At 40.4% G+C, this 12,706-nt stretch overlaps 1 protein-coding gene across 1 annotated transcript; it reads left to right on the top strand.

Annotated features, from left to right (window-relative positions):
• Positions 1-3,004: 3,004 nt before the first annotated feature.
• On the top strand, positions 3,005-7,038 carry LOC147640783 (uncharacterized). The gene is made up of 4 exons (XM_086815132.1): positions 3,005-5,137; positions 5,218-6,088; positions 6,184-6,293; positions 6,387-7,038. The coding sequence occupies exons 2-4, from the start codon at positions 6,073-6,075 to the stop codon at positions 6,708-6,710; spliced, it is 450 nt and encodes a 149-aa protein (XP_086671258.1). The 5' UTR covers positions 3,005-5,137; positions 5,218-6,072; the 3' UTR covers positions 6,711-7,038.
• Positions 7,039-12,706: the final 5,668 nt, after the last annotated feature.

Raw genomic sequence — 12,706 nt, 5'->3', positions numbered from 1 at the left:
TGTATTCATCCCTCTCAAGGACCTCTTGTAAATACAGTTGATTTTGGAAATATAATGGATTCTTCTTTGTATACCGCTTTCCATTGTGTATTGATTCCACTTTCTTCCTTTCTTATCCCTTCCTTTCTTATCCCCGATGGCATAGTCACTGGCATCAGGCCGACTAGGATCGGGTAATGCTAAGATAGGTGCTTCCTTGACTTTATCTTTCAAAAGTCTGAAGGCCATATCCAAATCGTTATTCCAAGTGATAGGCTGATTTGACTCACGTCCACGACCTTTCAATAAGTTGGTCATCGGTAGTGTGAGCTGAGAGTACTCCCGCACAGATTTTTGAAGAACCAGTATAGTATTTTAGGTGATTGTATTCATCCCTCTCAGGGACCTCTTGTAAATACAGTTGATTTTGGAAATATAATGGATTCTTCTTTGTATACCGCTTTCCATTGTGTATTGATTCCACTTTCTTCCTTTCTTATCCCTTCCAAGGACTATGTTCTTGAAACTGATGCCAGTGACTATGCCATCGGGGCTGCTCTATTTTAAGACGGTAGACCAGTTGCTTTTGAAAGTAAAAAGCTAGATGACACTCAATCTCGTTGGCCAACCCTTGAGAAGGAGTTTTATGCTGTGATTCATGCTCTCAAGGTTTGGAGACATTATTTATATGGCTCCAAGTTTGTGGTATTACTGCTCATCGGTTAATCAAGTATGTGTGTGATGCGGATGATCTGAGAGGAAGGAAAGCTCGTTGGGCTGAGTTAATGCAAGATTTTGATTTTGAGATCCGTTATCGAAAAGGGTCCATGAATAGTGTTGCAGATGCGCTTAGTCGAATTAGAGAGGTGAATACTTTGTCGTTCACCGAGATTTCTACTGACTTATTTCAATCATTGAGAGGGCTTTGCAGGACTGATAGTTATTTTGGTCCATTTTGGCAGAAGATCCAGGACGGGAGCTCATTGATCGACCAAGACTCAATGACTGAGCAGTCTACCATTTAGGCTGCAGGGCCAGTGGATGATTCGGAATGGTTTACTATTCCGTAAAATGACAAAATTTGTGTACCACAGATCCCGGACATTAGGTCCAAGATTCTTAAGGAGTGTCACGATGCCCCTTTTGTTGGACACCCTAGGATACATAGGACACTATCGTTAGTGAAACACACTTTTTATTGGCCAAAGATGAAAGGGTATGTAGAAGATTATGTTCTCGTGTCAAATTTCTCAGGCAAATAAAGCTGAATGCTTTAGACAGGCTGGGTTGTTGTATCCTTTGCAAATCCCAGGTAATAAATGGGAAAGTATTTCCATGGATTTTATTACCGGATTGCCAAGAACACATCAAGGCCACGATTCTATTTGAGTTGTGGTAGATCGCTTGACAAAAATGGCTAGATTTTTACCGACCCGGAAGACTATTACAGCTACGCAATTAGCACGACAGTTGATCGAGCAATTGTTTAGACTGTACCGCAGGACATAGTCAGTGATAGGGACTCTAAGTTTACAAGTGATTTTTGGAAACTTGTTTTCGAGAAGTCGGAAACAACTTTGAATTTGAGTTCCTCCGATCATCCTCAATCTGATGGCCAGACTGAAAGAGTGAATCATATGCTTCGAGCATATGTATCCAAAAGACAAAGTTCATAGGAGGATTATCTTCCTATGTTAGAATTTGCATATAACAGTACTAAGCATACGAGTACAGGTTTTAGTCCTTTCATGCTTATGTATGGTTTTCAACCTAGATCACTGTTATAGTAGGATTCTCAGGACTTCAGCATGATGCAGCACGTAATTTTTTGCAAGATATGCAGGAAATATTACAAGTTGCGAAGGAATCTATTAGAAGTGCTCGAGACCGAGACAAATTTTATTCTAATAGATATCGTTCACCCAGAGAGCTCTCTGAAGGAACGATGGTGTATTTGCGAGTTCTGAAGATTCCGAGACTTTACGGACAGGTTGATCTCCGAAATTATCCCCTAGATACTGTGGACCATTTCGTATTACACGAAGGATTAGTTTAGTTGCATATGAATTGGATTTGCCTTCTCATGTGAAAGTTCATCCTGTATTTCATGTCAATAGACTTAAGGAAGTACTGGGTGGAACAGACCAGTTAGTTACTCCTCAAGAAATTATAGATGTCGAGGACATGACATTTGTTCCGCACGAACCTGAAAAGATTCTTGGATTTCGTGAAAGAAGATTGCGTAATACGCTTATCACGGAATACAAGATCAAGTGGAAGGATCGTGTTAAGGAGGATGCTACATGGGAGACATTGACTACTCTTCAAAGAGATTACCCTTGCTTTTTAGTGAGCTCAGGAGTGAGCTCTTAGAGGAAGGGGAGTATGTCATGTTGTGCACAGTGTGTATCTACCGTGTGCTACACGCACACAAGACTAGCTTCGAGGTTTGCGGAAGCTTGGAGCTAGGCAAGTTGATTGGCAAGCTGAGTTAGGGATAGACTAATGGGCGGGCATCCAAGTATGGACGGGCGGGCACCCAAGTGTGGATGCCCGATGAACGGCCAAGAGCCTATAAAAGGGTGGCCAAGGTTATTCATTAGTGATATAGAGTCTCGCGTGATTTGTGAGAGCTCTATGGTCTGGAGCTTGGATCTAGTGTAGACGTGTACTTGCTTTGTGCAGCCAAGGCCGGCATCAATATCGAGGCCCACGAGGGTAGCTTCGTGGCGGTATGGGACGTCGCAAGGAGGAGATTGGTCAGTACGTCAACCTAGTTAGCTCAGCTCGTGGCTCAGTGGGGACAGCCAAGACTGTGGGCTTGCCCACAGCTGTCATGGTTGGGAGGTGAGTCAGGCCTGCACCCCCATGTTGTTTGTTTGTTTGTAGGTTTCGAGTCTCGTACGAGGAGCATTCAACGAGGAGATCTGGTGGGGATTTGAGAGAGAGAGAGAGAGAGAGAGAGAGAGAGAGAGAGAGAGAGAGAGAGAGAGATTGGGGAGAAGGATGTTTTCCAATCTTTTTCCACATTGGTGTTTGTGTGTGTGTGTGTGTAAGAGAGAGAGAAAGAGAGAAGAAATGTTGATGTTGGTGCTATGTATGGAATGGTAATTTTTGAAAACTTAAGTTTAATGTTCATTTTTTGAGCCTATCCAACACGGTTTTGACACAACATATTGTCATGTCTCTCTTTGTTATTGTAGCCCTTCTACCCGTGGGGGGAGAGGCAAGCGAGGAAGGGGTTTTCATGGTCAAGGATCTACCTTGGTTGATAATATTGACCAAGTAAGTGTTCGTAGAGACAAATATGCAAGAATACTTTGACACACATGGAGATGAGGTTCAGAGTCAGTATATGAGCATAGGAGCAGTTCATGAGGTGGATAATACTTTGGGCTCTCAAGAGGCTTGCTTGCAATTTGTCCCATTTATTGTTCAGCCAGAGATACCTTCGAGAGTTGATACCGAGGATGAAAACAAGCTTTACATGGATAGGGGAGAAGACATATTACATAAAACTAGGATGTTTAGCTGTTTTCAATGTCCTCCCATCCCGTTGTGCAGGTTCATCCCATATGTGTCTCGAGATTGAAGACAACTTTTGGAAAAGAGGGTTATGTTCAAGAGAAAGGAGCATTTATTGTTTTTGTGTGGACATGATGTAGAAAGGAGACTTTGGTCAAGGATGAGGTATTGGCAAGATGGGGCCCTATTTGGCAAAAGATAAACACGGAGTTTGAAGCGGAGATAGAGGAAAGGCCATACCTCCATGTGTTGTCAAATAGGATACTCGATGTGTGGGAAGGCGGTTAACCATAGGACAGTTGCATGGCAATCCACAATAAGGGAAAGGTTCTCTCAAACAAAAGAGAAGCATTGCAGAGTTTTGTGTACCGTGATTGACCCAACAAGAGTACTTGAGATTGCGTTGCGATCAAGTCTACAATGAATGAATTTGTGAGTACTTTTTTTGAAAAATGATAAAGTCTACACATTGTGAATGTCTATCTAGTTGAAAATTGCAAACAAATGCACTTGTTTTGTTTTCTTTCGTTTCAAGTTTGAACACCCATGCGCTAGTGGCCACTAGCCTAAGAGATGAGATTATAGACTGTGCCAACATTTGTGCGGCAAGCTATAGTGACTACATGGATGGTTTGCCAGAGAGGGACATGAGGTTGATTGCTTTGATTAGAAAGAAGTATACAAAAGGATCGGAGCCATGGTATCCTCTTACAACAAGGAGGTATTTGGGCAAACTAATTTATAATGTAAGTTTATGTGGTACAAACGTTGATGCACAATAATGTTTTCTCTTGTTTCCATGACAAAAGTAGTTGATTGTTGTCAATTTTTGACTTGGTTTTTTTATGCCAGGTTCAAATGACTCAAGCTCTTAATAAGAAGCGTGAGCAAGCAAGGCATAGTATGTCAGAGAAGGAGTTGAAAATGTTGGAGGAGAAGGAGCTCGGTGAGCTTGCATCAAGTTTTGGTGATCATATTGGGAAGGTATGTAAGTGTTTGCTCTTGCAACATTGAAGCATGACTATGTGATATGAGAATGTGTCATAATTATGAAGACATGGTTTATAGATACTCAACATTATTGATCCTAAGCTTGGTGAGATGAATGGCGGAGGAAAGTTTGGGTTTTGAAATGGGGACACGATAGCTTCGCGACTTTGGAGAAGCTAAATATGTTGACCTTGTGTGATGCTTCAATTGAAAAAAAAGTGTTTTGGTTGTCTCTCTTGGAGGCTAATAAGGTAACAAAGGCAACTTATGGGCTTACTCGTAGGGATCATGTATTTAGAAAGTAAGTACCTTAATCGTTAAAGTGTGTTTCAAAATAATTTCTTGACTTATACATTGCCAATTCCTCAATGAGTTTCTACATTTGATGTAGTTGGTTACGAAGAGAGGGCTTGCTTGAAAAAGCGTATCAAAGAGCACAACATGTTCTTGGTGATTATGTTAATGTGCCTGGAGGAATTATTATTCCACAAGATTGCCCTATGTTTGACTATTTTGAAGAGGTGAAGCTTGAGGATAGGAAGTCCATTTTTCCTATTGAGGGTAGAATTGAGACAAAGGAAAAGAGCCTTGAATTGAGAGCTCTTCAGAAGCTTGACCTCATTCAAATGGCAGTTGTTTATAGGTACTTTTTTTGCTATGGCAACCTAATGAGTCATGTGCATCTTTATGGAAACTTAGTGGGTTGTTCTTCTTATTGTGCAGATTCTTTTTGTGGTTGAAATAAAAGAGCCACATTCCCTCGGTTCTTGTTAGAGCAAGAAAATGGCTCTTGCTCAATGAGGAGGCGTGTATGTATCCACCACCCATGCACAACCTCTCTCGTTGGGAGTTGGATAACTGCCTATGGTGGATAGATATGGTTCTGAGCCATGTGCTTGAGAGAGAGAGGGAGCTTCATGACCAAATGAAGCACAATGACTGTGTTGAAGAGCCTACTACAAGGATACGAACTCCTCGAGATGCAGGTTTTATAAATTCTTGTTACATGAGGTTTCTTGTTTCTTGTTTTGGTGTTGGTTGTATGTTCAAAAGGATGATGTGTGTGCTTTCAAGGTCGCCCTTCTTCGTCTTATGTGGAGTAGAACGTTGATGATGTGCCACCTCCAGATGATATTACTATTATGATTTCTTGTATTATTATGTGTTTATGTGATCATGTTTCAATTCTTTGGGGTCTTGCCCTTCTAGGTTATTTTGTTTTTATTTAGGCCTTAAAGGTCGCATTGTTAATTCTAGGTTATTTGGTTTTTATGTAGGCCTTAAAGGCCCCATTGTTGTCAAAAAGTCCTCTTCTTTTGTATTTGTGTCGGAGCTTGCGTATGGTGATCTACCACTGCTTGGAGATGCCGAGTGCATAGCGATAGCCAACCGACTACATTAGCAAAGGGAGGCCATTGGGTTGGGCTACAGATTTCATCTTCTTGGACCTCCCATTTTGGAGGGGTGCATCATGCACCAACCACACACCCTGTTTAGGATGTGTGTATAGAGGACCATGTGCATTATGGCGTGGCCCTTTTTGCTTTGACACTATCAAACTCCGGTTGGTTACTTATTATGGCATCATTCAGAGGTACGTCTACAACTTTTGTTTGGAAATTGAGTGTATTTGATATTGTGTCCACATGAATCATCGTTCTTCTCACTTTGCTACAAGAGAGTCAATAGGGTGGGTGGAGAGGTTCTGTCGAGTTTCAGACTTAGTGATAGTATGTTGCATTGTTGTGCTTCATGACAATGCATATGGCTACCTTGAGATTGTTGGGCTACATACCGAGGTAAGATTGGTGTGTGCTTGTGGGGGCGATCTTTTGTTTAAAATGTGTTAGTTGGAGTCATGCTAATATTCGTTATATTTCTTGACGTTTCAGTGTGACACTTATGTGGTTTTGATGGTACATTGTCGTGGGATACATCCGCCATCTTACATTGGTGATAGTCTGCCCTACTTTGATTGCTTACGCATGCAGCCTGCAGACATGGTTTTGCCTCACTACATGCCAGATGCATATATGGCATTGGCCCCCTCAGGAGAGCCATGGCGAGGGAGTCTTGAGAGGAGCCAGATCTTTCTTGGTTGTTTTCTGGAGTTGCTGTGCCGACGAGGAGGGATGTGGCACAACTCCCATCCTCAAGGCATGTTTGCTTTACAAGGTGTGTTTGTGCATCCATTGACATGGATGAGAGACTTATAACTTCTTATGTTCAGCCTTCGCTTCGCACTAGGAAGCAGCCTAGGGAGGAAAATTATAAATCTTTTAAAGATGAGTATGTGGACAAAAATGTGAATGCAAACCCATTCGAACCCATTCGATGATTAGTGAGCCTTGCACCTTCACTAGCTACACGTTTCTTGCTGCTTATGGATATTTATGATCGGGTTTTGATTGCTATGAGTTTTTGATGTGGTGTATGTTTTGACCTATCATGGACATATATGACACAGTTCTGGTTTTGATGCTATTAGTTTGTCTCCTGAGTGGTGATTTTTGAAAGTTAACGTTCTTTTGGTTTCTTGGAAAAGTGTGTTGCCGATGTATACTGTAATAATGGCAGATGATGAACCATACAAGAAGGTTGTCCAACAACATCGACTAAGGTGCAACTTCTTCATTGATGATGAGTGTGACTCATCTTAGTAATTCAGATTACCTCTTATATTTGTGCTTCGATTTTGTTTGCGGGGCGATCTTTTTTCCTGGTATCTTGGTTGATTGTTAGTCTTTCAATATTAAACCCATATAAGCTGTAAATATACAGAGAGTATTTTGTGTACAATGCATTAAAAAACAAGAAACTAAATTGTGTACTATAATCTATTGTTGTGGATGCAAAAAATCTCCATTGGCGATGGGTGCAACTTGTCTTTGTTTTTCGGTTTTGTTACATAGCGATAAAGTACCCTCGTATCTTGGTTGATCGTGTGTCATTTGGAAAACAAGTCACATTGCATCTTTTTTGAACATTGCATTTACTAGACGAAGGCACTATTTGGTATATTGTAAATTTTTTAAATTCCATCAATGACAAAAATTTTGCTCTTTTCTTTAATTATGCAATTTAATGAATTAGGCTGTTTTGATGGGTTCCGCTCGGATATTTTAGTTCGCTTGGAAAATCTCGCTCGGTGTTTGGTAGAATCTCCTCTAAAGAAGTTTGTAATGGAGGTCTAAGAAGCATCCCATTGGATGCAACCCATGGTCATCTGTAAGCATGGTGTCTTGATGATGATGAAGCTTCGATACATACCCAAGCATATCACTAATCCACATACTTCATAACCTATGAGAGAGGGCCAAATCCAAAAGACAATGGAATCTCTCTTGAATCTCATAAGAGTGAGCATCCACACAAATAGTGCTCCTTTGTCTCCTCTTCCCCTATCGTGTGTATACCCTACATATCTATGCCGCCTAGGAGATGACATACGCTCCACCAAACTCAACCCTAGATGGTGTGGTAATACTTCTAGTTGGTGCAATGGCAATACACATGCCATGTAACATGTACCAATGAAGGCATCTAGGGCTCATAATGAATCTATCATTAGAAACTCACAAGAAACTGGAGCTTTGTGGGGGGAGCTTGAGTGGGACCATCTATGTAGTACGAATCGTGTGAAGTCTTGTAAAAGGAAGACGGATAACTCTTGGAAAGATATTTAAGAATGGTGAGTCAAGACTATATTGAAAGGGAAGGAAGATCTCCATCTAAAGGGCATGTTGGTCTCTCTCTAGTGTAAGCTCCATGAAGGGCATAAGGGCTACCTGGCTAACCAAGGCTTGCACTCTCTCTAGTGTAAGCTCCATGGAGGAACACAAGGGCTAGCTGTGGAAGGTGGTTATTGAAATCTAACCTCACACAAAGATCACTCTCTCTAGATGAATGAGCTAAATAGTAAGGAAATATTAACTCACCTAATGAAAGGATTAACAAAAAGTTAAGATGATTAGCATTAAGCTAAACTCTCACATAACAATGCACCTTAAGCAAGAATAATGAAACATTAAGCAAGGCTAATACACATTTATCAAGACTTGAACACACTTGAGAACAAGAGCTTGACGCAAGGTATCCACATATTTGAGACTAAAGCAAATGTGGGCAATCTAGGAGTTGGGATTGGGGGACTGAATCGAAAATGCATGAAATAGCAATATACGTGTTGCTTCTATGCCCTTGGCCAACTCCTTAATAATGGCTTGGATAGTGAATATATGATCTCGAGTAGATTAGTTCTTGCTAAAGCCTACCTAGTTCAATGGCTCTCCGGTCCTATCTCTTTGCTAAGAAACTAATTCGGCCTCCAATATATCTTGGTCATTGTATGGCCTATCATGTAGTTGTTAGGGTTGGTGGGGTCTCTAGCTTTATGGGGCTTGGGACAATGGTGGTGGTGGTTCAAGAGGGTAGGAAGCTTTCATACAAGGCCCACATGCAAAGTGGCACAAAGATTTTCATGATCCTTAGCCCAACATTATGCATCTTTAATAGGGCCCTAGTGACATTGCTAGTGTTGAAGAGACCGATCAAGGTAGGGCCCTAGTGACATTGCTAGTGTTGATGAAGAGACCGATAAAGTAGGGCCCTAGTGACATTGCTAGTGTTGAAGAGACCGATCAAGGTAGGGCATAGGATTTGTGATTAGGGTGTGGGATAGTTTTGCACATCGTAGAGATGTCGTGCATAAGCCTCCAATATAAGTGGGTTTGTGATATGGGTGGGTGGTTTCTTTTCATTGAGAATGCACCATGCCTCAAAGTTGTCCTCACTCAAAAAGATTTGGTAGAGCTCTCTTCGCACTTGTCTAATAAGGACGCATGCTCTTCTGACGGGTAAAATGCTCTTTACATTTTTTTGTGGACACACGCTTGCTCTTGTAGGAGGTGATGATATGTGTTCTTGCATTCATTATCGTACCACGCACAGGGCGGGGTGATGGAGCAGGTGGTGTGGGAGAAACTCACATGGCTAATTCATGGATTGATGAAAGAGGTGTTATGTGAGAGTGGAGATTGGCAATGTGAGATCAAGTGTAATGTAGGAAAATATGTGCTTGGTCGTACTACACATGCACATGTGGGATGAGGGCCTAGGCACATGATATGGGGCATAGAACTTGGTTTTATGGGCATCCCATGTGTGAATGGTTCTAGGAGTAAGTGACTAAAGTCACTTTATGGGATAGTTCTTACACCTTTTTGATATCTTTGATACACATGACCATATGATTATCTCCTTACCTTGAGCAAGCTTCCATGGTGAGCTTCTCCTTTCATGAGACTCTAGAATACTGACCTACACCCTTGTTGTCTACTCCATGTGATGAGTGGGCCTCCTTGCAGTGGTATTAGAGCCATTCTTTTGATCCATTTTTAGTATTTTCTTGAATTCTCTTTATTTTCTTGAAGTTCTTGATTTTCTTGATCTTCTTGATGTTCTTGAATTTCTTCCAAAAATTTCTTGAAAATCTTGATCTTAACATGAAAATGCTTCGAGTATGAATGTCGTGATCAATAGAAGTGTTGAGAAATTTTTGGATTTCTTCATTGTTTCGACCTTTCTTGAAATTTCCTCGGATTTCTTCATTTCTTAGCAAAATTACATGAGATTTGCAGAGATTCGGTGATTCTTGGTTTGGAGTGAGAAGATAGTATCAAATGTGTGTTAGGTTTGATGGATTTGGGAAAAGTGGTGATGATGGAAGCTTTAATTCAATGAGATGGGACCCAAAAATATGGGGCAAATGTCACCTCTCTTTTTAGCCAATCAATTGAACAATCTATTTCATGAGCAATAGGAATTCTTTAAACATAATCCACTTATGATCAAGCCTTGTTTGCATAATATCCATCATACATGCTCTCTTTCACCTTATCATTTGGGATCTTGAGACATTGTGCTTTTGCATTTGGTTGCATTTACATCTTGTATGCATATGCCACACTATGGTTACATTTTGGAGATTACTTGCATCAAATGAATACCAAAGCTTGCATCAAGTGAAGACTTGAGAGTGCATAAGCCATTGGAGAAAGCAACTTCAAGCATTGGGGAGACAAGAATCATGAAGAAGTGGACTTGACATTGACCCAATCTCATCACCAGCATTAACCCCTTATATCTAGTGATTGAGACATGCAATTATAAGTGCCATGTTGTGAGTAGCCTACACCATCCCTTGCAAATCAATTTGGTACTTCAATTGTGTGGATGGTGAGGATGTATGTTTTGAGGGCACCCTTGGCATTTGGTTGGAGAGGCCAAGGGTAGAGAGCGTCTTGAACCTTTCGTGCCGTGAGTGCCTTGGTGAAGCGGTACAAAAGGGGATCAGGTACATGGAAGTGAAGACTTGGCCCAAACCCTTGCTCTTGGATTTCAAACTTGAGTAAGGGGGTTGGAAGAGCTTGACTGGGAAATCGGTAAGCTTCAATGCGCATCATCCACACAAATTTGATTTGAAGTACATTGGCAATGGGCAATGAAATGGTTAAGGCAATGGTACAAGCAATGGACTTGGATGCAAAGTGAAGGGAATTGCAATTTCTTGTGTTTGACAAAGTATATGCATATTACCTATGCTTGGACATTATTGATGATCACATTTTGGATTGAGTTTCAGTAGCAATTGCCTAAAGGTCATGCCAAAATTTCTAAAATTTTTCTACATACCTGTAACCTAAACCCTAAATTCAGTCATAGGGGTTTTTGGGTCTTGCCTAAGGCTTTATACCCTCTTGTAATATTCCATAAGTACTTCGCATCAAGGTTTAAAGATCTTGATTCTGACATCGTTTGGAAGGTGAAATTAGGCTTTTCCACAAATCATCAAACCCTAATACAGTCATAAACCCTAGATTGTGTCGCATGGGTCTTTACATATCTTGTTAGTATTTCATTAGACCTTCCAATCAAGCCTTTAACTCTTTGATTCCGATTTCATTTGTTAGGTCAAAGTGACATAGTTAACTTTTTGACAAAAGTCAAAACAGATTTGACTTCTATTTTGACTTTGGTCAAAATCTTTGGGAGAATGATAGTACTTGCTAAGATAGTTCTAACAAGCTATAGATCATCAAAATCGGTCAAGTTTTGGTAATCTTATAGCCAATTTTTCATTTTCCAGTAGTACTTCAAAAACCCTAAAACAGAGAGCTATATGACACATCCAAAGTGGGATCGAGGTGGTATAGGCTTTCTTCTCTCCATTGTGGACATGAAAAACTAAAGATCACCAAATTTGGAGTCTGTTTGAGCAAAATACAGCCTATTTGATGTTTTTACAGTTTTTGACCGCATTGAGCAAAGTGCTAAACCCTAATTTTATCAAGTGGGTTTAGGAATAAGCAATCATTGGGATTCAATCCTTATCCCATAAGCTTCACGACAAGCTTTCAACCTCGTCCAATCGAATTCCAAACTCACAAGTTGGATCAAATCTTGTACCGATGGCATAGTTGACTAATTTTGGGTGCGGTACTCGGGAGTGATGACAATATTTGCAATGAAATTTGTACGAAGGATGAGAAATATTGCATTGAAGAGGATACTTTCAATGGGGCTATAGACAATCATGAAGATTCAACATGCATGGATAATGATAAATGTGATGAAGACTATGAGTACGATCATCAAGGACATACGGGAAGTATGAATTTTGATGCGAATTTTTATGCTTATGCCTATAAGAATCAAGTTGGCTATGGTTCTTCCTATGAGGTCACTCATAGCAATGATGATTAGATCCATGAAAGTGAAGTTGAATCTTAACTCAATCAAGGTGGCTATGATTCTTCCTCTGAGGTCACTCTTAGCAATGGTGTTTGGAACCCAATTGAGAGTGTTCTTACGAACTCAATATGAGGATAGTGATGAAGAGGATTTTGATGACATGCAAGCAAGAAGCAATGTTTTTACCAAAAGCAACCTTCTTCAAGCATATATTATGGTGTACAAGGACAAGGCTTCTCTCGTGCAAGGCCAATTGGATATTTTTCATTTTTAAAGACAATGGATGGAAATGCCTATCAAAGGCCTTTATTGATTGAGAATTAAAACAAAGGACAATATGCTTTTGAAGACATAATGATTATGGAACATTATGATGGTAATGTTCAAAAGCAAAAAGATTGTGAAGATTAAGGTTTTCCTTGATGTATGGATTTTTGCATACAAGGTTGTTGGAATCAAT

This window comes from Cibotium barometz, chromosome 2 (genome assembly GCF_041138505.1).
Source record: "Cibotium barometz isolate CiBa-2024 chromosome 2, ASM4113850v1, whole genome shotgun sequence".
NCBI classification, from domain to species: domain Eukaryota; kingdom Viridiplantae; phylum Streptophyta; class Polypodiopsida; order Cyatheales; family Cibotiaceae; genus Cibotium; species Cibotium barometz.
Note: the sequence above shows the minus strand (reverse complement) of the source record. Positions and strands in the feature narration are given on the sequence as shown.

What these genes read in the sequence shown, in the direction of transcription:
- LOC147640783 (XM_086815132.1), top strand. An exon ending in TTGTTGGGCTACATACCGAG is followed by an intron (nt 6,294 to 6,386) that starts GTAAGATTGGTG and finishes TTGACGTTTCAG; the next exon opens with TGTGACACTTATGTGGTTTT.